This window comes from Gekko japonicus, unplaced genomic scaffold, assembly GCF_001447785.1.
Source record: "Gekko japonicus isolate JY-2015 unplaced genomic scaffold, Gekko_japonicus_V1.1 scaffold903, whole genome shotgun sequence".
Classification (NCBI taxonomy): domain Eukaryota; kingdom Metazoa; phylum Chordata; class Lepidosauria; order Squamata; family Gekkonidae; genus Gekko; species Gekko japonicus.
In genome coordinates, this window is record NW_015174300.1 from 581,839 (window position 1) to 609,768 (window position 27,930).

General features: G+C 42.3%; 1 protein-coding gene across 1 annotated transcript in view; it reads left to right on the forward strand.

Moving 5' to 3' along the window:
- The first annotated feature begins 490 nt into the window (after nt 1–490).
- The window catches only part of FHL5 (four and a half LIM domains 5), a 36,247-nt gene continuing 8,807 nt past the window's right edge, over nt 491–27,930 (forward strand). The window contains exons 1-5 of the mRNA XM_015424102.1: nt 491–795; nt 14,687–14,866; nt 18,842–19,016; nt 20,718–20,887; nt 24,859–25,045. Coding sequence (XP_015279588.1) covers nt 14,708–14,866; nt 18,842–19,016; nt 20,718–20,887; nt 24,859–25,045 — 691 coding nt within the window. The 5' untranslated portion in view covers nt 491–795; nt 14,687–14,707. The remainder of the gene's footprint in view (nt 796–14,686; nt 14,867–18,841; nt 19,017–20,717; nt 20,888–24,858; nt 25,046–27,930) is intronic.

The window sequence follows — 27,930 nt, forward strand, 5'->3', positions numbered from 1 at the left end:
GAGAAGGAGCCTTCTCGGTAAGTACCCAATGGCCCTTTCTAGTAGCTGAATTGAAAGTTACTGGGTGCTGTACATCAAATTTTGTCTTTTAGTGGTGCAATAATATTATAATAAATTCAGTGCAGATAAATAAAGCAAAGCAAGTGATGGGGAAAATGGAGTTTCTGATGGTAAGCCTATTCGGTTTTGCCCACACCAGCTCTGTTGATATTAATACACGCATGACCCAGCTGTGAGTGTAATGGTATCCCTAGGCACTCTTGAGGAAGTCAGAATGATCCTCTCTGAGTTGTAAATGGATCCTACAAAAGTAACAATTTGCCGGCTGCTTACCACACTGCAGCTATAATTGCAGAAAGACCCTCATCTTCGTCCATTTTTTTCTGTGGGAAATACTTCATGTACTGCATAGCCAGTGACTACAGGTGGCCATCTCTCCACATCATATGAGTGACCACATTGGTAAGCTCTAATAGGGACATAACTATATTGCAAGTCGTGGTTTATTTGGAATGTCTCCTCCCTTCTGAAACAAAAATCTCTCCAAGTACCTCCTCCCACATATTTTAAGTACAATTTGAAAGCAGTATTTGACAAAATAACAAGGGAGCCAGCTGTTTAAGATATAAAGGAAGCAATGTGACCTTCCGAGTAGCCTTACACAAAGCCAAAACCTCATGAGACCTAACGGATCCAGCTGAACTCTTTATATTGGATGTCATCTTGTGAAACCATCCAAAGAATCTTCAGGTTTGTCTGGATGCACAAGACACAAGAAGCAACTGGCAGCAAAATGTGAGTATTATAGTAATTACAGTATTACAGTGAGCATTTCAGGATTACAGTAATCTTTCCTCCCCCCATCTCAAATACATGTACCTGTTAATATCCAGAATTTTCACTATAATATGAAGCATGTTTTACCTTCTGTTTCTCTGGCAGAACATAATGGCTCATTTCAATTCCCTGTGTCCTCTTGAGAGCGTTTTCCTGTTTATATCTTGCTTTAAAAATATTCCAGAAAAAAAGGATATGTATCAAATTGTATACATCCAGATATTAAAAAACTAGTATTATATATGCTAAGGAAGATTTTTTAATGTGAATAGTATAGTAATTATAACAGCAATAAAAAGCAGAAAACAAGATAGACTTTTGGAACAACAAATGTCAAACATACAATTTTATGGTTTCTGGCTGTCAAGATGAAGGCATTCTCTTCCTATTAATTTGCAAAATTCACTGAGCCCATTTAAACAAGCTCATTTGTACCAAGAAGAGCTCCAGAGGCTATTCAATGATGTTCTGGTAATAGGATAATTCTGTGATTAAGGGCAACTCATTTGCTCAGTTAACCTGATTTTTGTTCCTCAGTCTGCTGAACTTCCTTTTTACCTCTATTGCATCAACCATGTCCACCTATCTGAGTAAATAAGATAGTGAAAGCTTTGGCCATAAAAAACTCTAAACTGGAAATAAATTCCATTGAATTCAGTGTGTTTTACCTCTATGCAAATAAGTTTGGAATTGGAATATTAATCCAAATATTCATTAGATATCACAACACTTTGCCGTGTCTAAAATAGATCTTTGAATCCTAGTCCATAACCTTCTGTGTCAGTTTCCACGGTCACTTTTAGTGTTGGCCCTATTGCGATATTAAAACCAGAGCATCAAAGCATATTTTGATTCTTTTTTTAAAAAAAAAAATAGAAGTTCTGTCAGGACCTTTCTGAGACACAATTTGAACTTAATAACAGTTGTTGAGAGCCAAGAGTTTGCTCAGTAAAATATCAGCTGCAACTCCCGTTGGGAGGTGTAGGTGTGTGTCCTGAACACAGACTTGTGCCAGTGCCAAGACTCTTTCACCACTATACATGTAACAACGGATCACTGGAATTATATACATGGAGCTTATTGCTGCCGTGAAACTGTCTACATACTGTTATGTAACTCGAGGAATAGGTTGGATAAGAAATTCATCTTGAGGAATAAGTTAGATAAGGAAAAATCTTGGTTTCAGAGATTCTATTTGCATAGAAGTAAATTTCAGGGAATGGTACCAGTATTCTGATGTTTATATTTCAGATGACAGTAAAGTAGCTGGCCTTTAAAGTGCCATTGCACTTTTTTTTGGCTGTAACAGGCTCTAACATTTAACAGTTTTCTGGCTAAACTAATAACGAGGGCAGAGAGAAGATAAAAACTCATGCTGATATTTAATTCATAAAAGTTGCCATGGGTCTTTTTTTTTAACTTTTGTATCAAATAATATAATGTGAGAAATAAGTAACTTTCCCTAAGATGAATGCTATTTTAGATTACACTTTCCCATTTTTCATATGAAATTCATATATTTTTTTAATTTTTTGCTATAAAGGAAATTTGGTTAAACACATATTATGTTGCAGTGGTATGTATGCCCTCCAAAATTCATCAGTTATCCTAGGGTTATCCCTAGATCTCCATATAGAAATATTTTCAGTGACAAAACAATTTTCTGACGTGTGGCTTACTTCTGTTTGCTTATTCTCCCACTTATCTCCACTTTGTACAGTTAGTTGATGTTTCTCAAAATATTTTTTTCCAGAGCTGGCTGAGACAAATATAACTTTAAATATGTTATTGCTTTGCTAACAATATGTCATTTAATTTCATGCTCATCACTGCATGCTCATCACTGCATGATCTGTAGAAATTGTAGAGGAAACATTAACACGGCAATATTAATGAAAGAGAGAAAATCAGTTTGTTTGTTAGAATAGGGCTAAGCTCATCTTTGACTCACACAGTTATTGAAGTCCCTTGATAAGAAAAACAGTAAAGCTTTTACATTTTTTTAAAACTGCCTCATACCAGAGCGATATTAATAGATTCTGTCTCAAGTAATATGATTATTCTGCCGGTCTACAAAAGTGAAAAGATTTTTTTCCCCCTTAAAACCTTTCTCATCATTTTTTGATAACTTCTACATTTTATTAGGGAAGAGTGGCTAATTCTGCCAGCCTGTGTATATGCATGCAGCTTTTGAGAACATTAGCTTATCTATTTACTTAAACAAGAGGTTAGATCCGATGCTGCCCTCCATCTGCAAACACTGAGTTGCCCTTTCATTAAAGTGAAATGAGGGAGACAGTGTGGGCCCAACAGCTTTAGGTCACTGGATGTGTGGGATTCTGATGGCATGCAAACTTCACTGAATAACTAAAACACTAAATTTGCAGCAGGAAAGTTGGAAAGATGAAAAGAGAACCATTTAATTATTTGAGTTCTGCTTGCTATACAGTGAGCTAAAATTACTTTGTGAGGTGCACAGCTCTCTCAGGCAGGAGACTCTGGGACTTTTCAACCTAGAAAAAAAAAGATGGCTAAGGTGAGACATAATAGAGATTTATAAAATAAATAAATACAACAAGCTCTAGAAAGAGGCTCTGGGCAGGTGCTGCAGCCTTGGACACTCAGAGTCAATTTGCTGTGGTGACCTCAGCAGGGTATAATGACTCAGAGTCCACCATTTTCTCCAGGGGAATTGATCTCTGCCATCTGGAGAGCACTTGTAATTCTGAGTGATCTCTAGCCCTCACCTGAAGATTGGCAGCAGTGGTCCTCCAGGAGGAAATGGCTGGTTTGGAGGGTGGAGTCTATGTCGTACCTGTCTGAGGTCCCAGCCCTCCTCAAAACCCACACTCTCCAGGCTCCACCCCTCACATACCCAGGAATTTCCCAACCTGGAGTTGGCAACCCTATCCCCTTCCCAGCCAACCATCAACCTACCTTTATCTGCCCCTCTGATTTCAGCTTTCCCCCACACACACCTGCAGCCTCTACCAAGGAAAAGTAGTCTTTCTCCGCAGTGGAGACCCAAGCAGGAAGGAAGCCACCTCAGCAGGGTATAATGACACAGGGTCCACCCTACAAAGCAGCCATTTTCTCCAGGGCAACTCCTCTCTGCCATCTGGAGAGCAGTTATAATTCTGAGTGTGGTGCCCCGGCCTGTGTAGAGGGATAGTCTGTGCCCCCGGTCGCCGTTCTGGAGGGTGACCTTCCTTGGAAGGGGAACGGGAGACCTCAGAAATAGGACCGGCTACCTGGTTCTGTCACCAAAGGTAGGCCCGCGCCCACGAGAGAGCCATAGGAGACGTCTGCTGCGTCATCTCTCTCTTCGACTCCCAGTCAGCCCATCTCCGTTCTCCACTCTGCTTCTCCTTCCTCCCTGGTCTCCCTTTCCATTCCCCTTTTATACTGTTCTCTAACCCTCCCCTCCTCCTTACTGGACACTGTGGTGTCAATCTCCAGTGGCTCTGCCTCCGTATAAGAGCTCCGACGCTCTGCCAGGGTGCCCTGTGGGCCTTGGCGCTGCCGGCATCTCCTGGGGACTCGCCCATTTGCTGCGTGTGGGGGGGCGTGCCCTGTGGGGAAGGGGCTGAGTTGCGGCAGGGCACTCGCTGTTCCCATTGCTCTCCGTCTCTCGATCCTCTGTCTCTTTGCCCAATTTCAAACCCTGCAACTTCGCCTCGAGGCCGTAGGTCGTGGTAAGTGGGCAAGTGGCAGGGTAGGGCTTGCACAGTGGTTCGGGGGAGAGGCCCAGACCGTCGGAGTTAGGACACCGAATTAACTCCAGCCCTCACCTGGAGATTGGCAGCAGTGGTTTCCCAGGAGAAAATAACTGCTTTGGAGGGTGGACTCTATGGCATTCTATTCAGCTGAAGCCTCTTCACTCCCCAAACTCTGACTTCTGTAGACTTCACCACAAAATCTCCAGGAATTTCCCAACCTGGAGCTGGCAACCCTAGTCCAGGACTGGCCCCAATGAGTTCCCCACAAAGATCAAAGTAGACCTGGAAAGGGCCTCCTGCCATTATCTTTTTACTGACAGAACCAAGCTTGGTTGCCTAGCAACAGCCACTGTGGGGAAGGTTAGCCCCACAGCAGGAGAAAAGAATGGTTTGACGACCGGTGGCTCACCTCAGTATCCAGCCAGCTGCAGAGGAGCCAAGCAGGAGAAGCAGCTTTGTCAGGAGGGACAGCCGTTTTGGCAGTTTATTCTGTCAGGGAAGAGTGGCCAGGCTGGTAGTGGGCAGGAGAGAGGAGCGGACCCAGCACACAGCCAATGGCACATGAGTACTCTTGAGTGGCGGTTGACGGGCAAATTGGAGAGCCAGAAAGTGCCAATATGCTGGGCTTTTATATATATAGGATGCTGGGGATGGAGAAAGTGGATAGAGGGAGCTATTTCTTCCTCTCTCATAATACTAGAATTTGAGAGCACCTAATGAAACAAATGGAAACATTTCTTTACTTAAAAAGTAGTCCTGCTCTAGAGTTCAGTGCCAGTGGAGGTATCACTACAAGGACAGATAACTGTAAAAGGAGGTTAACAAATTCATGGAGAAGAGGTGGCTACTAGCCATAGTACCTGAAGGGAACCTCCGAACACAGAGGTAGGAGGCTTGTGAACACCTGTGTTGGGAGGCAGCAGCGAGGGAGGGCCTCAGTCACTGTGCCCTGTTTGGCCTTCCATGGCAACTGTTTGGTCACTGTGTGAAACAGTATGCTTTACTAGATTGATCACTGGTGTGATCCAGCAGGGCTCTTCTTATGTTCTTATTACCTTAATATATTTCAAACTTTCAAATACTTAATGCAGTGTTTCTCAAATACTGTTCAATTTCCACCTAACATGGGGAACTGATGCAAGCAATGTGCATCTTGTGGAGTTAGTATACCTGTGGACAGTCAAGGTTTAGAGTTTCCTAAAGTGTCTCAACACTCCATGGAGACTGATAATTTTTATGAGGTATGGTTATATAGGAGTTTTAAAAATAAATAAAAATAAAGCATTTCTCCTGGCAGCAGGCTCAGATGGTGGTTCTATTTTTTATGAACTAGGTCAAGTAATCACAATACAGGGAAAGAAGACTGACAGATGAGGGTTCTAAAGGCCTTATTTTGAGATTTCACAGTGTTTAATAGATTATTTTCAGTTTGTGTATGTTTAAGGTTTCAGTAGGTCACAAAATAACTGAAAGCAAAGAGCTATCGCAAAAGGAAAAGAGGTATTCTACTTCAAGGAGCCAAGATGTTAAAAGGGGAAGGCATATCTTATTTTAAAAATGATATAAATTAATGAGGAAGAGGATTGGTGTAGCCACCTTAATTCTTAGTATCTTTCATAATTAAAGCAATTAAATTGGCAATGGATATCAAGGGATAGGACCATTTTAAGCAGAGAGAACATTGACTTGCATGGTGCATTACCATGATCCAGTATATTATTTGGAGCCACTGGTGCAACACACACACACCCACTATGCTTGCCATCTCTTGGCTGGGGAATTCCTGGAGACCTGGAGTCAGGGGTCTGGGGAGAGTAGAGTTTGGAGATGAGAGAGAGTTCCAGCAGGGATGTGATGCCACAGAGTCCACCCTCTGAAGCTGCCATTTTCTCCAGGGGAACTGATCCCGTAGTCTGAAGATCAGTTATAATTCTGAGAAATCTCTAGGTCCCCCATGGAAGCTGACAGTCCTAACATGCAATATTTTTAATGCATTCAGGAACCAGACAGAGAAACAGGACTTAACCTTACAGATCAGTAAAAGTCATAGCAGAAAGTCTCTGAAGCCTTTACCTGATCTAGCTTCCAGCAAAATTAAAGTCAACAGTTCTCCTTGGTTGATTAGGATCAAAACAGCAAAAAAAAGGTTCCATTTCAACAGCATGATTTTTGCTTCCTGATTTTCCTCTGGGAACAGGAGATGACAAGAGTGGAGAGACATGTTTAATTATACTGCGGTGTCATCTTATGGTCATACCGCAAAGTTTTGAAGAGGCCTATAGTGGCTCACTACTTTCTCCTAGAATTTCTTGCCTCCCTGCCTCATAAACTGCAGGAATGGATTCCCATGCAGGAGTGCCATTTCAGTAAAGAGGAATATATCGTCTGTCTGAAATTCCTCACCTACATTGAAGATTAAAGTACAACAGCCAATGCACAGACCCTAAATCCGTTTATATTAGGTGCATCTGCTGTATTTACATTGTTAATTACAATTTCTAACGATGGTTTCTATCTAATAATAATTATCATATGGCATTGTTTGTGGAATAGTCAGAAAATCCTAAAATTGTCTGGCAGCCAGAAGTTCCAGCTCTTTTTAGCATTATGCACCACTAGGTGGTGAGCTAGACTTGTTTTTACAGCAAGAGATGTTTCAGAGGTGGTTTGCCATTGGCTGCCTCTGTGTCACAACCCTGATATTCCTTGGAGGTCGTCCATCCAAATACTAGCCAGGGCCGACTCTGCTTAGCTTCTGAGATCTGACAGGATCAGGCTATCCGGGGCTATCCAGCTCAGGGTTTTAACTATGGTGTAGTCATCCTTTCAAGACAGCACCTCTCTTGCATACTTGCGGCATCCATATCTTGCACAAACACCTCTATGTGTGCTTAAGGATTGTGTTGTTACCATTAAAGCATACATAAACATCACCGTTTTCAAACTTGAATGAAAAATAACTGCCATAGTTATGGAGATTGGGGTTGTGGCATGGAGGATTCACGTACTCCCCTGCTCCATTTTCAGCATTGAATTCGTTCCAGAGGGTTTTGAAATCAGGAAAGTGTCACAGGAGAAAAGGTTAACCCTCCTGGAAGAGACGGTGGGGGGGAGGGTCACACCCTCCAGCTCAACTGGTGGTGAGATCTAACCCCATGATTTGCAGAGCAAGCTCAAGCCACTGCTGATTTGGATTTAACCAGGGAGGAATGGGCAGACTTGCAGCATGGGAAGAGTCCAAAGCCTCATGCCGAATTCATTCATGTAGCTCCAAGCTGTAGTTTGGTGAAATGTCCAACCAAGCCTATGGGAGATTGTTGCAATGAATCCATTTTCTGAATCTGCTATAAACATATCTCTTCTTGTGGCATAAAATAAATCAGTAACATTATAGAGTACAAGAACCCCATTGATTTGAATTATGGATTGTTTTTGATGGATTGTACTCTGTCAGTCTGGAGAACAGTGAGCTGTGGCGCAGTTAGAGACACAGCAAATCACTTCAGTACAAAAATTTTAACTGCGCAAGGATGAGAAATTTTCCACTGCTTGTGCCAAATAAAGTAGTCGCTATTTTTGGTGTGAGATCAACGTTGTATCCTCTTCTTCCTCTTCTACTCCCCCTCTCTGACATTCTACAATCCCTGAGGGAATACAACAAAAAAAACCCCTCACAGTTCCCAGTCATGATTTCACTTTTAACTGTGAAGTCTATATTAATTCTATATTCTCATATATATTTCTTTGGATGGTCTTCGGCACTTCACGAAGCCTGGTTCAACACTTTTTGGAAGGAAAAAGAAAAGCCCTAAGGTACTTTTAAAATATATAAATTCATTTTTAGGACGTGATAGCAAGATACTTAAAGGCTTGGAAACCTCTCCATAAGACCCTTTTACCTCATGGATATGGAAAGGGGTCTTACCAGATGACAACTCTCCTATCTCAAAAAACAGTTATATGGTTCCAACTGGAGTACTTTCACTTCAAATATTTTAGTGCTGCCGCTGCTGCAAAAATTTCCCCAGATACTACCACTGTGTTATGAAAAGTGGGGGAAAGGAGTTTGGAAATCTTTGATGGGCTATTGGGTGGCTTTGCTTACAACAGCCAGGAATTAACTCACTAGGCTCTGCTGCCCTGCTTTCATTTGGATTGATGTCTCCCATCCTCTCATGTCTCTCTGGTATGCTTTCTCTGCTCTTCAAGTAAATCACTTTTTGTTGCTGTGATTAGCTTTGAAGAGTGTCTCAGAATGAGATTTGTGGCACTGAGCCATTAAAAAGTGAATTGAGGGTTATGCTTCATATGTTGGGTCCTCACTGTTGCCCAGATCAGCCCACATGTCATGCCAGCTGCTAGAAGAGCATCTCCTACAACCATAGAACTAGAACATGAGTCTCCGGGTAAAAAGGAATCATTTAAGTCTGTTGGATATACAGTTCCCTCCCTCACACAAAAGATCTCCAAGTGGGAAGGAACGATGAAAGAAGATTAAGTATCTTTTAAGTCTGTTGGATATACAGTTCCCTCAAGGAACAATGAAAGAAGATTAAGTAACCAGCAAGCAACCTTATTGCCCTATCAAAGGTACAGAATAGAAAGTGGGAGCAAGATAATAGTACAAGACAGTAAGACTTAATTATTCAATGGCAACAATACAGCAATTCACATGTTGCAATAAAAAACATTCATTTTTAGTACAGCTCTAGTGTTCAGTTGTATCACTCAAGCTAAATACTCAAGCACAGTTACTTTTAGTCCAAATTGTGTTCCTCTACCATGGCTAATACAGAGAAGCCAAGATGGCTTAGAGATTGCACCAAAAGATACAATAGGATAAGTGAGAAAGGATATCTTAATAGTAAAGAAGGAACCTCTAGCCCAGGGGTGTCAAACATGCAGCCCGAGGGCCAAATCAGGCCCCCGGAGGACTTCTATCAGGCCCGCAGTGGAACTGGCTGTCTTCTGCTTCTGCTTCTTCTTCCAGTTCTGCTGCTGCTGCGTCATTGTAGGTTTGCAGCTTACAGATACACACCTGAACAGCATACTCAAGATTGCAACAGCACAGACATTTTGATGTAATAATTCAGAGCAAGAAGTGTCAGTTATCAGACACTGTTAAATAAACAAAATATTGCAAGTGCTAATGTTTTAAGCATGTTTTTATTTTAAGTTAAAAAAAACCCCTTTGTGTTTGTGTCCTTTTATAAAGTTTATATCTCCGATACCTGGCATTACATTTTATGACACACATGTCCCGGCCCAACAAGGTCTCATTTATGTCAGATCTGGCCCTCATAACAAATGAGTTTGACACCCCTGCTCTAGCCTGTTGGGGATGCTATGGGCAAGAGCCAATTGGCAGCAAAGCAGATAGGCTGCAATTTCAGAAGAGAGAGTTGAAAGGTAAGAGTGGATATGAAGATGTGAAGGGTGAATTCTGGGAAGAAAAGCAGAATGGGGAAGGATAAAGCATACTTTGCCTTGACAAGGAGGATCCATAGATTTCATTCTCATGATGATGGAAAATCCAGATTATCAACTACTACAACCAAAGGCTTGACATACACTTTGTGTGCACCTAGATTTATCTGGGTACAAATGGGAAAGCGCTGCTATTTCTCAAAATTAGTGCAGAATTATGATCCACTGTGGCATTGGACCTGTGTGGCATTGGACCTCTAGCTGCCTATTTATGAGATTTGGGTTGCACTTTGATTGGTGCAGCTCTGGAAAATGAAACCCCAGTGGAACGAGGGTCATGGTCATGGTCTGGTGTGTTATGGGACATTAGGGCTGCCAACTCTGCCATTGGGAAATTCCTGGAGATTTGGGTGTGGGGCCTGGGGAGTGTTTGGGGAGGGAGGATCTCAGCCACAGAATCCACCTTCCAAAGCTGCCATTTTCTCCAGGGGAGCTGATCTCCATAGTTTGGAAATCAGTTGTAATTTGGGATATCATAATCCCGCTGTACACTGCATTGGTCAGGCAGCACCTGGAGTATTCTGTCCAGTTCTGGAGGCCTCACGTCAAAAGGGATGTGGATAGAATGGAGCGGGTGCAGAGGAGAGTGACGAGGATGATGGGGGGCCTGGAGACTAAGCCCTATGAGGAAAGGCTGAGGGATTTGGGAACGTTCAGTATGAAGAAGAAGAGGTTGAGGGGGGGACATGATTACTCTCCTGAAGAATTTGAAGGACTGTCACTTAGAGGAGAGCAGGGAGCTGTTCCTCTTGGCAGCAGAGGATAGGACTCACAATAATGGGCTTAAATTAAGGACGGGAAGGTACCCAGCTGGATATCAGGAAAGACTTTTTTACAGTAAGTTGTGCAACAGTGGAATCAGCTGCCTAGGGAGGCAGTGAGCTCCCCCTCACTGGCAGTCTTTAAGCAGCAGCTGGACAAACACTTGTTTAGGGATGCTGTAGGCTGATCCTGCATTGAGCAGGGGTTTGGACTAGATGACCTGTATGCAGTGTTCCCTCTAAGCTGAGTTAGCCTCTGGTTCACACATTTTTGTCTTAGCTCAGGGAAGGATGGCTCCAAAGCAAACTAATTTATGCAGTAGCCAAATTGCTTGCTCACAACTTTAATGCCAGTAGCTCACAAAGTAGAATTTTTGCTCATAACATTCCACAGCTTAGAGGGAGCATTGCCTGTATGGCCCCTTCCAACTCTGTGATTCTCTTATTCTATATCTTCAGGCCCCACCTGGAGTGTGGCAATGCTACAGGACAGTTTAAACCTTTTGTTTTTAGAGGTACCAGAAAAAGAGTAGCAGGGGAAGGTAATATGACAGGTGGCAAGTAATTGGATTAGTTTGGGTGGGAAATGCAGCTCAGCCCTGCTGACAATGGCCAGAGGATGGCCTGATAGGCCTTCCTGTACTCTTGATTGAGACCAGGGAAGTCTTATTGTGAGGGGGATTTTGAGAGCCTATCGTGCATTACTCATGGTCACAGGTGTATTTGGAGAGTCAGAAAAAAGATCTTTGATTAATGTTTCCCTGAAGGATTCAGGTGATCAAGCTACTGCCTCTTGAAAGCACTTGGAGAAAAGCATTAATTACTCAAGACCCTGTCTTGATATTAAAACAGAAGGATTCATCTGCACCTCTGCATTTCAAAGGCCAGAAGGTCTCAGGGTACAAAAGAGGAAGAGCCATGAGGGCACCATGGGGGGGGGTCAGCACCACTGGGGAGAAAAGCAGGAAGAAAACACTGAAATAAATAAATGTTCAAGCAATGTAAAGTACTTTCTTTGGTAATTATTGGCTATGATCCATCACACGGAGGAATCACGAACCATGCAAAAATAGGGTCTAAAATATCTGTTCCTTACAGAATAATGCCAATATCCTGTTTCATCCTTTTGCATTTAGTTCTTATACTGTTGCCTAATATCAGTAATATGTAAATATTATAAAACTATTTTGAATTCTATTTTTTCTTCCATGGTGGTTCTTGAAGTCCCTAATTAAATCCCATCCAGTTGGCATTATCAGCGCAATGACATTACTGAGGAATTCAATTCATCCAGCAGATGTTTCATGGCTGATTTCACTGGGAACTCTGTGACTTCTGTTTTCCCTTATTCTTTGGAACCACGTCCTAATTTTAGAAAAGTCCTTCTGGTCTAGTGGGCAAATAACCAGACCAAAATAACTTGCCTACAAACCTCAGAAGATACATCAGTTATATCACAAACTGGATGTTTATCCAAATATGTTTTCCTCATATCTACTGGCCAAAGTTGCAGATGAAGAAGTAAGATGTGCTCCTGATTAGCCACTCTGAGAAACAAGTGAGCCTAGATCCCAATCCCTGTTCCCTATCCGTGGTCTCCTAGAAAGGTCACTGTACAAGATGGCGCTTTCCCCGCACCTCTAAACTGGCAACTATGAATGGAATGGGTGGGCAGTTGGCATCCATCAAGGGACATATGTGACCCAGAGACCATCCAGTTGCAGATTCTTAATATGCAGCATAATTATTAACTTTGGAAAGCCACTTAGTGTAAAACAGGGCTATTTTTGGGCAGGAACGCACAGGAACGGAGTTCCAGCTGGCTTCAGAGTTGGCCACACCCACTACAGCCAGAACATCTGCGTGAGTGGCTACAGAGGGAAGGCCTGGAGAGTGAACTCCCCCCCAGCGACTCTGAGGTGGGTGGGCCAGGAGGGGCCCTGGAAGGATCTGGGAGGCATTTAAATGCCTCCTCGTGCCTTCCCCAGCCTGTCCAAGGGCCAGCTTGCCCAGGCTACCCGCAGCTGAGGGGCACCAAGGCAAGTCAAGGGAAGGCATGGGGGTGTGCCCTAATATGCTAATGAGCTGTGCTATCGGGGGGTGGCCTATTATGCTAATGAGTTCCTGCTGGGCTTTTTCTACAAAAATAGCCCTGGAAAGATAGGGCAATAGATCCCCCAAAATATATCATGTTAAAAAAGCAATAACTTGCCCAAATCGGCTACAAATTACAGATGCTGTTTTGCCTTTTTGTTGCACTATAACTTTTAATTATAAAAAGAATTCTGCATAATACATCCTAAATTGCTGTGTAGATTTTAATAGAATTAAATCATCTCTACATTGTATAGATGTGTGTGCTGCACCTAGTTTTGTAATGTTGATGTTAGCCCCTAAGAAATGATTCACATAATTCTTTTTAGGATTAAAACATGTAGATTACTGTGCTAAGAGAGTTATGGCCATTTGCTCAATACACCTCTTGCTTATAAGGGGTTAGCTCTGCAGGCTACCATCCTTGCCTGGTGACTGAGAAGGACCTTGTTAACAATAGACATGCAACAATAGACATCCAGCCGAATGGTGGCAGAGGGGTGATTTCACTCAATTCCCCTTCTCGTTCCAGCCCTCATTTCCTTGGCTTTTTATCCAGGAAAGTCCCACAACCCAAAGCATTTAGCTTTGCAGGAGCTTCCTAGGTGCTGCTGGGAGAATGGAAAAGCTGGATCTTATCCAGTGGTGGGAAGCTGGTGGGAAACAACTCGTGGTCTGTGTATGCTGTGCATGCAGTCTTGTAGCATTCTAAGGGTTTCTAGCTTGGTAGCAAAGATTCATGCTTTTACAGAATGGAAACAGCCTTCTGCATGTACAAAATGATCTAGAACCTTCTACCTGTACTCACTGCACAGTAAAGATGTACAATATGGTGTGATTTCTGTCTTTAACTGTGGCTGCAGATTATTTCACCGTGAACATAGAAATCAGGCTACAAAACTACCATAAATTCTGATAATGAGTCAAATGTGTACAATGGCTTTCTGTGGTGAAGCCGTCTTACAACTATTTTGTAAGAAATTCAGAGAACAATGAATGCAGGGCCATATATTTCCAGTTCCAGCATTAACATTTTACAGAAGGACAGAAAAACTGATTTTGAAAAATTGGGAATACTGGAGCCAGATGGGGAGAAATATTTTGGCTGATTTCGCACTAGAGCTGCCTTGCGGTTGCGCCGCCGTTTGCCCTGACACTATTGGTCAATTTCACACCCGAAGCTGCGGGGCTGCATTTTGACTTGTGGCTTCACCTGATTTCCCCCGCAGTTTCGTGATCCTGTTTTTTGAGGATGACGAAACTGCGGAGGAAATCGGACGAAGCCGCGGGTCAAATGCAGCTCCACAGCTTCGGGTGTGAAATTGACCAATAGTGTCGGGACAAACGGCGGCACAACCGCGAGGCAGCTCTAGTGCGAAATCAGCCTTTGTTTTCATTATAAACTCCTGTTCAGAATATTGTGTCACTAACCAGCATGTCTACTAGAGCTCTGGGTTGGGAAATACCTGGTGATTTTGGGGATGGGGCCTGGAGAGGTTGGGGTTTGGGGAGTGGAGGGGAAGGGAGGCCCCCCAGCATGGTACAATGTCATGGAGTCCACCCTCCAAAGCAGCCATTTCTGGCAGGGGCACCGATCTCTCTAGTCTGGAGAGCAGTTGTAATAGTGGGAGATCTTCAGGTCTCACCTGAAGATTGGCAACCCTAATGTCTACCTTATTGCAATAACGGGTTCAAGAAGTTATGAATATAGGAATATTGAACATTGCAAATCACCTCAAGACTTTTAGCAAAACCCTTTGTATGTGTGTGTGTGTTCTTTTTTGAAAGAAATACTGAGAAGAGCTTCAAATGGCCAGTGTTCATTCTAATTGTCATCACTGTATGGGCTCCCTTTGTGGAAGACAGTATGCCATGAAAGAAGAGAACGCCTACTGTGTTAGGTGCTACGATAGCTTATTTGCTAACATCTGTGAGGAATGTAAGAAGCCCATTGAATGTCATTCCAAGGTAAGTACTTAATGGATTACACTTTGGATGGTAGAAAGAAATTTCTAGGTATTTTCAATCCTGGTGAAATACTTAAATTGATTAAGGGCAATCCTGGAATAATTCATGTGGAGATGTAGGGCTGGTAGGGTTGCCAACTCCAGCTTGGAAAATTCGAGGATATTTAGGGGGGGTGCCTGGGGATGGGGTAGTTTGGGGTGGAAGGAAGCTCAGTAGAGATGTAACTCTATACAATCTACTCTCCGATGCTGCCATTTCCTCCAGGGTGTAGTCTGGACTCTGGAGACCAATCGTGATTCCAAGAGAACTCCATGCCCCCACCTGGAGGTTGGCAACCTTAGGGCTGGAAAAGACCATTCATTACTGGGCAAGATAATTTTGTTACATTGCCTGGCAAGATGTCGGTTGAGTGGAGTGAATTGCCTTTCTAAAAACTGAAAACCTTTCTATGTCCCCTATCTGCCCCATTCAGGATCTCCAAGGAAGCAAACATTAAAATATTTCAAACATTAAAAAGAACATATAAAATTAAAAATACATAAAATATTTAAAACAAATTAAACATATAAACACAAACAACTCTCCTGCTGGGTTCAGACATAATTCACTTACTGAATTCATTGCCATAAGATGTAGCAAAGGCTTGGATGTCTTTAACAGGGGATTAGACAAATTCAAGGAGGATAAGTCTGTTAACAGCTGTTAGCCATAGGGTTTCCAGGTCCCTCCTGGCCACTGGCAGGGGATGCGGGGGGAGGGTTGCCAGATCCAGGCTGGGAAACTCCTGGAGATTTGAGGGAGGATCCTGGGGAGGACAGGGACCTCAATGGGGTACAATGCCATAGAGTCCACCCTTCAAAGCATCCATTTTCTCCAGGGAAACTGATCACTATAGTCTGGAGATAAACTGTAATTCCAGAGGGCCCAGGGTCCCACCTGGAGGCTGGCATCCCTACAAGTAGTATGCTTAAAGTATCAGTTGCTGGGAGACAACAGAGGTTGCCTTGGCTTCCCTGTTCTGTTTATGAGCATCTAGCTGGCCAGTGTGGGAAGCAAGATGCTGGACCAGATGGACCTTTAAGTAGGAAAAGGGAAACAATTCACTATTAACATAAGAGTATAAGAAGAGCCCTGCTGGATCAGACCAGTGGTCCACCTATTCCAGCATCCTGTCTCACACAGTGGCCAACCAGTTCCTCTGGAGGCTTAACAACAGGGAATAGAGACCAAGGCCTTCCCCTGATGTTGCCTCCTGGTATTTAGAGGTTTACTGCCTCTGAACATGAATGCTCCCTTTAGTCACCATGCTAATACACCTATCCTCCATGAATCTGTCTAATACCCCTTTACCTACCTTAACATATGACACCTTGACATTTTAAATTCAAAACCAGGCATTAACCTTCTTCAATTAATAGCTGTGATTCATGAAGCTATACTAACTCTCTGGCCAGATGGGCAGAAAGAGTTAACCTTTGTAGGAGTGTCTGTTGCCTTTGGTATTGCTTAGGAGTTATCTTGGCTATTGGTTAAATTGACTTTGAATCAATGCTGTCCATTATACGCTCATAAGGAAAACACCCCCTTTCCCAGCATTCAGTCCTGCTAAAATAGACTGGAAGTCTAATGACAAACTCACTGAAACACTGAAAGCTGTAACACTGAGATACAAACGGGAAGATTTGGGAAGGGGGTTACATAGACCCATCTACCCCCCAAAGTAATCGGCAGATTTTGTGCTGAGACAAATTTTTCAAAATCCAAAATCCATTGTGTGAATTAATAACCTGTAGCAGTGCCTCCTGGAAAGAAATGGGAGCTTATAAGGGTCTGCCATTTCCCCTGGGACTCAATAGGATGGCTTTCATCCATCATCTGAATTCAGCATCCTACTATAAAGAAAGACCTTCAGGTGCTGCATTAACCTCAGTAGAATGTCTTAGCTATCTGATAAAAAAGCAACAAGTAGGCAGGTTTTTAACCATTCTGTTTATAGGGATCACAGTGCTTTCTATCCTTGGTTTAATTCAACTGATAAGATTAAGGAAAACTTTAAAATAAATACTGCTGACAAATCACCAGTGAAAAATGACTTGCATTGGTCTATAATACAAATCGTTTCCACTGTTAACATCTATATTAAACTATTCAAGAGGCATCTCCCTAGAAACAAAATGTTATCATTTTAATGTAAGAATAATGTCTTTTATGAGCAAGATGACTCAAAAAAGATGTTTTGATTAAAAAAATATTTTATTTGCTAAATGACAACTTAATTGCTTCTTTATCTCCTCGTGCTTTCTTGCTTATCATGTAAATTATATCATTTTGGGAACAGAGACAAAGTAAATAAACCTTTGGGGGGAAGGGTCCTTTGCATTTGTTTTTTCTTCCTTCAGAGAGAATTCACATTGGAACTATGTGTACCACAGTGGGACATGGTAGAGTGCCTGCCTTTTTCCTTTCACCCAAACCAGTCCTATTCAGAGTTATTCCAGTCTAAGTCCCCTGAAACCTTTGCTTATGATTGTATTGTAAATCCCATTTGTGGTTTGGAGATGACTACAAACAGTTTGTCCTTTCCCCAACCCATCATGTATTTTATGTACTGACTGTGAGCTGCTCTGAGCCTGCATTGCGGGGAGGGCAGGGTATAATTGTGATTAATAATAATAATTTAATTTTAAGCTCCTCAGGTGGTGGAGGTCAAGTAATCTTAAGTGAAGCCAGAAGAGGACTGTCTTTGTGACTATTACATTTGGGAGAAAGTGCAAAATTATACCTTGCTGTAACCGTGGTATACGTTGGGAGCAGTTGTTACTTAGGTTCATTGGTGGTACATTTTATGCAGGGAGAGGACGAGGCTCTAGTGGTGAAGCACATGCTTACTCAGAGGAAGTCCCTGGTTCAGTCTCTGACATCCCCAGTTAAATGCTGTTAAGTAGTAAGGAAAGGCTGAGATACTGCAGAGCCACTGCCAGTCAAAGAAGATAATACTGAGCTAGAAAGGGAGAAGATCTAACTTAGCATAAGGTATTAGGGATGGGCACAAACCAGCTCACAAACTGAAGTGCATGACAAATTTTGGCTGGTTCGTGGTTCATGAACTGAACTTCATGGCAAATCGACCTGCACAAACTTTCCATGAACTTTTCAAGTGGTTTGTGGTAGTTCATGAACAGATACATTTCCAGACAGACTGTCTCTGCTCAATCAAAATGTTTACCAAACTTCAAAGCAATGGGGGGGGCAGAATTGGAGGGCATGTAGAGGAGCATCAGGGGGAGGTCCATTGCAAGTTTGATGCTTCTAGCTTCCAGAGGGTCTATTCTACACACTCCTGAATCTGCACCTGTCATTTCCCCAGAAAGTAGTTTCCTGGGGGCACCTTCGTGGGGGGGGGCATAACTCAGACCCCGGAAATTTAATCCTCATCAAACTTGGAGGGCAGGTAGAAAAGAGTCAGTCAGAGATCCTCTGTGCATTTTGTGTACCTAGCTTGCACAGAGTGCATTCTACCACATCTCAAACCTCATGAACCAAACCAGTTCATTTGGTGCCTAAACGTTTGTGATGGTTCGTGGCTCATGAACTATCACAAACTGCATTCTCCCAGTTTGTGCCCATCCCTATAATGCATCTTTATGTGTTCACAGACCGCCTTTCTTCTTTTAACTCAAGGCAATGTGCTTCACAGTGCCTTCAGACTATACCTAGGTCCCTATCTCTTGGACCAATGGATTTACAACTTTCTGTGGTACAGGATCAGTGGAAAAGAGTAGGAAAACAGCCTGTTCTAAAGCTATTATCTTAACAGGGCCAGCTACACCATGTATATCCCTTTCAGCCATCTCTGAGGTCATCTTTGACATTCAGTCTGCACCAGTGGCTCACGATGTCTTCCATTGATTTTATCTTCCTGCATTTTTAAATGAAACAAATGCTTTTTATTAACATGCATTTACTGTCTCAAAGGATCTTGCTTATAAAGGCTGCCACTGGCATGAAGCGTGCTTCAAATGTGCCAAATGCAATCACTCTTTGGTGGAAAAGCCTTTTGCTGCCAAAGATGATCGCCTGCTGTGTACAGCGTGTTATTCTAATGAGTATTCATCAAAGTGCTTCCACTGCAAGAGGACCATAATGCCTGGTAAGATAACAAGGAAAGTTATTTTTTAACTACCTAACTAAATAAAAGTGGCCCGTGGCACTCTTAATTAAATATGAGTAATTGATTAGTTGAGTTTAAAAGGCAAATCTTGATTTTTGGACTTGAGCATGATATTCCTGAACTTCATTCCTTTAATCCAAGGGTCCTTTCAGATGAATGCTTCCATGTATAGGAAGGGGGGGAGTTTGCCATTTGCTATTAAAACCAAAATTTGCTGGGAGAATCCATTCATCTCTCCCATGCCCCCCCCAGTGTTAGCTATTTATTTTATTTAACATTGCATTAGTAAACCCCTATTCTCTAAAGAGGGGCAGGGCAGCATTCATAACTCTTACTTTGTCTTATCCTCTTATTTTGTTTTATCCTCAATCCTCAATACAACTAGCTAGTCACAATCTACTCATGATGCAGACAGTGGTCTTAACACCATGGCCATTTGGAAGATGAGGTCCCCCCATGTTTGTTTTAAGGATTATTTTTATTTTGTTTAACATCCAGCTCTAGAAATTCAAGTGCTTGCACAATGTAGTGTGCTATTTTGGTTGGTCTTAATAAAAAGTATAACTTAGATTTATATGGACCAACACAGCTACCTATCACTTTTAGTGTTTTGTAAGGAAAGTGAGGCTGAAAGAATAAGAGGCTCAAATGAGTTTAATGGGAGAAGGAAGATTCCTAGTTCAACACTCTAGTCCATTGTGGTACTCATGGGACCAATGGTGCTCACCAACAGGTTTCTTAGTAGCCATTTGCTTCTGCCCTAAACTAAACTAAATAACCAGTCTGGATTTCTTCCTCTTCACTGGAGCAAGAGATATTTCAGAAGAACCCAAGAAGCATCACTTTTTTGTCTGCAGGTAGCACCCATTCAGAAACAGCAGTTTGTATTACTGGAGGATGCTTAACTGGCAACCTGCTGACATTTTGTAATTGGCCTCAACCCTCGTTTTATGTAGGCACGCACTCCCCATTCCCAAAATTCCAAAAGTACCCTTGGGGTCAACAAGATGGGGGTCTCAGGCTGTAGTCTAACCACTATGCCAAACAAGTTCTCAGATATGCTCTCTGCAATGTGGTTGGGTAAGTATGGTTTGGAGCTCATAGTTGGTGTCTGTAGGATCACTGGTTATCACATTGTTCACATAGCAGGTCCACACTATTTTGAAACTTTTAGCACAGTTAGATTTAGCTATTCAAAGGTTTTAGGTCAGCCCAAGCAAGGAACAAAAATTTATGCTGCAAAAGCATTGCCAATATTTACATATAGAGCTATAAGAGTGCGATAAGAAACTCCCCAAAACAAATTCTTAATAAACAGGAAAAGAATATAAACTAAGAGTGACAAGATTTATGGTGTCTATACCAGGAAGGAATTTGTTGAAGCAAATATAGTGAGCAAAAGATACGCACATATATTACTATTTTGCTTCACTTTAGACAGCATTTTTCAGTTCTCAGTCCTCTGGTATTTGTGATGACCTTTTACATTTAACAATAAAATTTGAATGAGAAATCTTCAAATGAGGTTGCTTTGCTGAACAAAGGCTGATAATGCTGTACTCAGCAGTGAATTATAAAGAAAGGACATCATTATTTTATAACTCATTATTGGATGATGCATCTTTCAAGAACATGCCCACCTGGCCAGTAATCAAAGTGATTTTGTGTTTGGTTTTGCAGGTTCTCGTAAAATGGAGTTTAAATGGAATTGCTGGCATGAAGCTTGTTTTGTTTGCCAACATTGTCGGCAACCACTAGGAACAAAGCCTTTGATTACCAAAGACAATGACAATTATTGTGTACCTTGCTTTGAGAAGCAATTTGCTCAGTGCTGTTACTCTTGCAAGAAGGTAATAAACCAAATGTAAATAAGCGGGGGTGGGGGGAGGAAGGGAGACTAGAACATTTCAGTGGATTTGACTGCTCATATAAAATCCTGATCCAGACATCTCCAGCTCTTCTGGCACTGAGCATCAACAGAGACCAGAGAGAGGGGATGCTAGAAATCAGTTCTCCCGTGTACCCAAAAGGGTAATCAGTAGGTCAGTGTTGTGTGACAGCACTACGTATTTAGCAATGTGCTTAATCTTTCAGGAGCATCGTGTGTGCTTTCTGGGATACTGGAGGGTTTTAACTCCTCTACCCTGTGAGCATCCGTCTGTGTATCTGATCCAGAAAGGGATTAGGCATGTTTCCAGTCACATATAAATTATATTCTATGGTCAGTATTGCTCCAAACTAGAGCCCTTCTGGGGTTTATTGAGATTCTTAAAAGCACTTATCACTGTACTATAGTCCCTGGGGGAAATTATGTGCTGTTATGGTTTTTCCTTTCTTTCTAGTTCTTTCCATGACAGCAGGCTCTGATCCAATTCAGTTTGTTTTCGTGGGAAAACAGTTCAAACTTCTCGGTAGGGGATGGAATTGTGATAATCCAACCCCCTGTACAAAAACAGTGCCTGCCAATAAATTATAGGAATGCGTGTAAAGGACTAATTTCCAAATAGTTGTTTGGTCGGAGTGAGTACAGATGATTACTTAATGAAGTGGTAACTGAAGTTCATCAAGGCTTAGATGCTATGCAACAAGACCAGAGCTCCACTGCATAACATTTGTTAGCCACCTTTCTCCCTTGTAGAACTCAAGATAGACTTACAAAATAATCAAAACAATTATAAAAAATACAACAACAACAATATAAATAGGGCAACAATTATAAAAACCTACAAAAAGTCAAAATTTTAAAAATCCAGTTAGGTCTACCAATAAATAAAAATTAACTCAGTCAAATGCAATCCTAAATAAAACTGTCTTCAATTGTCTCCTAAGTATCAACAGTGAGGGGGCCACACGCACTTCCCTGGAGAAGTTGTTTCATAATTGTAGAGCTGCCACTGAAAGGACTGTCTCTCGTGTGCCCACCAGACAAGCTTCTTTGAGTGGTGGGGCAGTCAGGAGAGCCTCTCCCTGCAGTCTTAATTTCCAGGCAGGAAAGTATGGGAGAAGACAGTCCTTCAGATACTCCGTTCCGAAGCCACATAGGGCTTTAAATGACAAAACCAACATCTTGCATTGGGCTTCGGATAAGACTGATAGCCAGCGTAATTGCTGTAGTATTGGGGTCATGTGCTCCCAGTAGCTGGCACTGACCAGCAGTCTAACCAAGCCAAGGTAACCCCAAGTAGAGTGCATTGCAATACTCCAGTCTAGATGTAACTAAGGCATGGATCACTGTGGCTAGATCTGACTAACCCAGGAATGGATGCCGTTGATGCACCAGCTGAACCTGGGCAAAAGCACTCAGGGCCACCACAGTCACCAAAGGTCACCTCTGTATCAAGCAGCACTTTCAGACTGTGAAGCTGGATGTTCAAGGGTAGTATAAGCCCATCCAAAACAGGAAAGATCTCAAGTCCCTGGTCTGTCTTTCTACTAACCCAGAGAACCTCTGTCTTGTCAGGATTAAGAACAACTCCCCCCCCCCCCGCACCATTAGGATAAAAAAAAGTTCACCTCCCACTGTAGTCCTCTATGTCCCTCCAAATTGTGCCCCCTAAGGGTCAGTGGGTCTCCAGAAACATTGAAAATTGTTCTTCCCTACTTCCACATGTGGAAGAGCTTTCCTCAAGGAAAAAGAAATGTTAGGATCCAAGCCCAAGTCGCTCCATGCCAACTGTACTTTCAGCTGTCATCCTGCTGTGGAAAGGAGAATTTTATTATGTTTGCACTTGAACCGAAACCTAAGGGAGGAGGGAAATTGTAAGATTGTTTTCTCCACTGCAGGATTATAGAGAGGAGGAATGGTTTATCAGATAGTTCTATAAAAATGCCATGGTAATTACCAACTGGTACTTGATAGTCTGTGTCCTCTTTAATTAAAGAGGTTGCAGAGAAAGGAAATGCATGATGCCTCTAATGGAAATCAGTTGCATATATGAGGCACATTACTGAAGGCTGATTCTTGCTTTTAAATAAAGGTTTGAAACATAAGTAAAGGAAATGCTTTTGAATAAAGGACGTAATATTACAAACAATTATAATAACGAGGATTATTTCTAAGGCTAGAATGCCTGTGGCTGCTTCCAAAGTACATCATCATCATCAGTGTTCTTATTGTTGTTATTGTTATTTAAAACATTTTATGCTATTTTCCCACCCTCTCGGGATTCACAAGTTGCAAACATAAAAAACAAAACAGAGCAATTTTTAAACAGTTAAAATTATAAAATAATTTAATTAAAAACACATAAACAACAGTAAAGGAGGGCCAGTAATTGCTATTTGGGGTATACCAGATGAAAAAAATGGTCTGCACCTGCTAGTGAAAAACACCAACAGAGGGAGACAGATGAATCCAAAATTTTGGTGCCACAACCAATAAGTCCCTTTATTTGGTCACCACCACCCATCTAGCTTCAGTTGACAAGGGCAACCAAAGCAGGGGCTCCAAAGATGACCAGAGTGTACAGGTAGGTTCGTATGGGAAGAGGTGGTCCTTTAGGTATATTGGTCCTTTAAAGTTCAATGCCAGCACTTTGAATTGAGCCCAGAAGCCAGTGTAAATGGAACAATATTGGAGTGATATGGTCCATACAACTTATTCCAGTCAGCACTCTGGCCACAGTATTCTGTACCAATTGTAGCTTCTGGACAGTCTTCAAGGGCAGCCCCATATAGAGTGCATTGCAGTAACCCAATCTAAATATTACCATGGTATGCACCACGATGGCAAGCTCTTTTCTGCCCATTTATGGCTGCATGCGGCTCACCAGTCAAAGCTGGTGAAAGGCACTTTAGGCCACGGCTGCCAACTGTCTGTCCAACAGGAGACCTGGGTCAAGGAGCACCCCTAAGCCACAAACCTGCTGTTTTAGCATGAGTGCAACCCCATCCAGTACAGGGGATTACTCATTTCCTGGGTCATACTTTCCCACCACCAGTAGTACCTCCATTATATGAGGAGGTCTCCCCCTCGCTCTTTCTCCCTTGTAATCTCTAGTAATGCAAAATGCGTGATGTGATAATACCATGTCACATGTTTCCTTTGCCCCTTCTTCAGTGGGCTGCTACTTCTGAGGGCCATACAAACTCACAACATGATATCACTCATTCTGTTTTACAAGAATTACAAACATGGTGCCCGTCTTATGGGAGAGATGAGTGACTGCTGCCAGTCTCTGAAAACTTCTCATTGAGACCTAAGAATCTCATTTTTCACCATTCTGTTCGGATCCTAGTGGTTGAAATCAGAGCCTCACATTACAACCTCACTCCTCAATCCCATTCTGAAGCACACACAGGACTTTTCCACTATGAAGATTCTCTCCTTTATTTCTATTGAGGGGACAGCTAACATACCTAGGAATCCTAAACGTGCACTGGAGCACCTCTGGATCAGATCCCTAGGGGCAGATAATTGGAAGCAGAAGTAACCAATAATGCAAGATGAGTTTTAGCTTTTTTTTTTTTTTTTAAGTTGTTTGTAGCACCAGAGATCAACTTCAGGACATTGTACCTGACAAATTACCATTCCCCAGGGGAAGCATAGGACAGTGCTTCTGAACATGTGCAAAATGTTTATGGGGTAAATCTTCTTTGCCAGAGTTTATGATCCCAAAGCAGACTTCATTCCTGCATTTTTCTTTTTAAGGAAACTAACCAATTAGTAACCATTTCTGAGAATAATTTAATGCCTACTACAATGCTAATGTACAATAAGGTTTTTTGGCCCTTTTTTGTTCTGAATTTTTACACTTCCATGACCAAATGCAAGGCATCTGGCTCTCCATGTTTTCTTATGTTCTTGTTTGTCAACCATTAGGTGATAACTACTGGTGGTGTGACATACCGTGACCAGCCATGGCACAAAGAATGCTTTGTATGTACAGGATGCCAGCAGCAGCTTGCAGGTCAACGGTTCATTTCAAAAGATGAGCATCCTTACTGTCTTGAATGTTTCAGCCGATGTTATGAAAAAAAGTGTGCAGCCTGCTCCAAGTCCATTACAGGTGACTATGAACTATTCAGTTACACACATATTGACTGTCAGCATTTTAATAGGTCTGTTTCTGCTGGGATCAAATAAATTTTACAATTTTAAACAGATCATTGAAGCAAATAAGCCTTTACATATTTGGGTGTGAGTAAAATCATTAGGACCAATTCCCCACAAGCAGCTGTGCCGCCCTCACTCTTCTGTTTGCCCCAGTTGTATTGGTCAATTTCACAGTATGCCCCACATCTTCTTAATCCTTATTTTTTGAGATCAAGAAGACACGGGGGAGATTGGGGGAAGATGCAGGTCAAAATGCCATTGGGCAGCAAATAGTGTGAAATTGACCAATACAACCAGGGCAAATGGAAGAGCAAGGGCGGCACAGCTGCTTGTGGGAAATCAGTCTAGCTCAGGAGGAAACAATGTTCTTATATACTAGATAGATGTGTAAAAACAGGCATGGTGACAGAATTCTATCCTGTTTGATAGAGAAAGGAGGCCTCTTCTCAAATGCTGCCTAGTATCTGAGGATGTTGCAAGTACTTATAATTTATGTTTATTAAAAAAAACCCTGCTGCTCAATTAATTGAGAGCAGATGTTTGATCAATTAATGAGTTGGATGGAGCATGACATGTAAGGTGTTTCTTCCCTTCCTTCTGATGATATAGATTAAAGCAGGAGGAAAAGGATCCTCCACTGTCCCTCTATGGGGAATGGGCACCATTCAAGAGTTTACCTTGCTGCACCACTTCTCTTTCTCATGGCCTGAGTATATAATGCCTGATATAAAAGCATTACAATGTCTATTCCCCCCCAATCCCTTTCCTGATGAATTTCAAAATTGGGGGACTTCAGTAAAGAACTGGGCCAATAATGAAGCAAACCAAACTTCTACCAAAACATCTTCATGGGCTTGCCACCCACTTCAGTCCCCTCGCTGAATCTTGTGGAAGGAAACCGGGAAGAAAGGCTGACCAGCTAGAGGCAAGACCTTGAATTTTCATTCTTAAAGCCTGGATAAATCAGAATACATTTATGTTCATTGTTGTTGTGTACATGGGAGCTGTAGTTTCTAATGCCTCCAAGGAGCCAATGAATTGAGCAAGGAGTCATTAGAAACTACATTTTCCATTCACTCCAGTTAAGAAACCTGAAATCAGGGACACACAGGTCACCTTCTGCGGGACGTTTATGTTGAGTGCAAGTAGTATCACTTCATCTCATCACCTGAGAAACAGGTCTCTTCTGAAACTGATACCCTCCTGCCTTGATCAGGACCTTTCTAAAACACTCCTTAAGGCCTTGTTCACCTGATTTCTTTGCTTCTCAAGACCTGCCACCAGGGCTGGTTCCAGGTTTTTGTAGGCCCTGGGCAAGAGAGTGCAACCGGACCACTTTCTCACTTTGAGTCTCTGTTGGAAAGAAATATAGGGTACAAATGAAATAAATTAATATCTCAAAAGAACCCTAAGAGGTAGGTTAGAAAAAGCTATAGTGACTTAGTCAAAATTACAGTGATGAATTTTTAAAACCTAGCCTCAAATGTCCAACATTAGCATCAACTGTTTCTCACTAATCACTTTTCAGTTCCAATATAGCTCATACTGTATGTAAGCCAATGTAAAGGTTGATAATTACTGGACAGTGTTTTCTTATGACAAGGTATGTGATTGCATGGTGTTTGTTCACATTTAGAATGTAAAAATTAGATATCATAGACCTCATTTCATATTAAACAGAAGCAATAGAAAATGCCCAGTTTATTAGGACTAAAAATCACAGCTAGATTTTGAATTTTATTTTAAAAATTAATTTCTCCAGGATTTGATCATAGATCTGTAATTTAAAATTAGCTCAGAATGTAATCTTATCTTGTGGTAAAGCTAAGAAATACAGTGTGTCAGAAAATTAAAATCTTTCTTGTATACAAAACTTGGAGCTTCACCAAGTAGCATCGAGCCATCTCAGCTCTGTGTTAGCTTTTCACTATCAAAGGTATAGGTAGAGGTACCTAAAATCCTGGTCTTTACCACAACACACTGAACATGCCAGGTCCCAGAGTGGAATGTGTTCTCCATCTGGAATGTCAGGTCTCAGAGTGGAATGACAGCCCCTGGGAGTAGGAGAATTGTATTGGGCCTGGAATGACAGCCCCAGGGTCAAATGGGCTCTTGGTAGTTGGTTATTCGATCCTTAGGCAGGTAGACAGCTGGGTGGCGAACCCGCATACTGACTGTATGATGACTTGCCTGCCCGGTGCGAAGGTAGCAGACATTACGCGTGTTTTAGACAGGCTGGTAGATAGTGCTAGGGAGGAGCCAGTGGTTGTGGTGCATGTCGGCACCAACGATGTGGGGAAATGAAGTCGTGAGGTCCTGGAGGAGAAATGTAGGCTGCTGGGCAGGAAACGTAGGTCCAGGACCTCCAAGGTAGCTTTCTCAGAAGTGCTACCTGTTCCACGCGCAGGGCTGGAGAGACAGGCACAGATCAGGAGTCCCAATGCGTAGATGAGAGGATGGTGTAGGGGGGAAGGGTTCAAATTTGTTAGGCACTGGGATGCTTTTTGGAACAAGAGGGAGCTGTACAGGCGAGATGGTCTCCACTTGTCCCGAGGAAGGAACCAGGCTGCTGGTGCTTAAAATCAAAAAGGTGGCAGAGCAGTTTTTAAACTGAATATTGGGGGAAAGCTGACAGGAGATGAAAAGTCTCTGGTTCGGGTTGGCTCATCTCAGAGAGATGAGGGGGTACCTGTTGATTTTCTACAGGGAGGTGGATTGAAATTGTCCACTGAGACCATGGCTAGTGACAGTAATTTCCCATACAAGTTAAGCCTGCAACCTTCCTCTTGCTATCTCAAGACCTTGTCAGGCAGACAAGGTCTTGAGATAGCAAGAGGA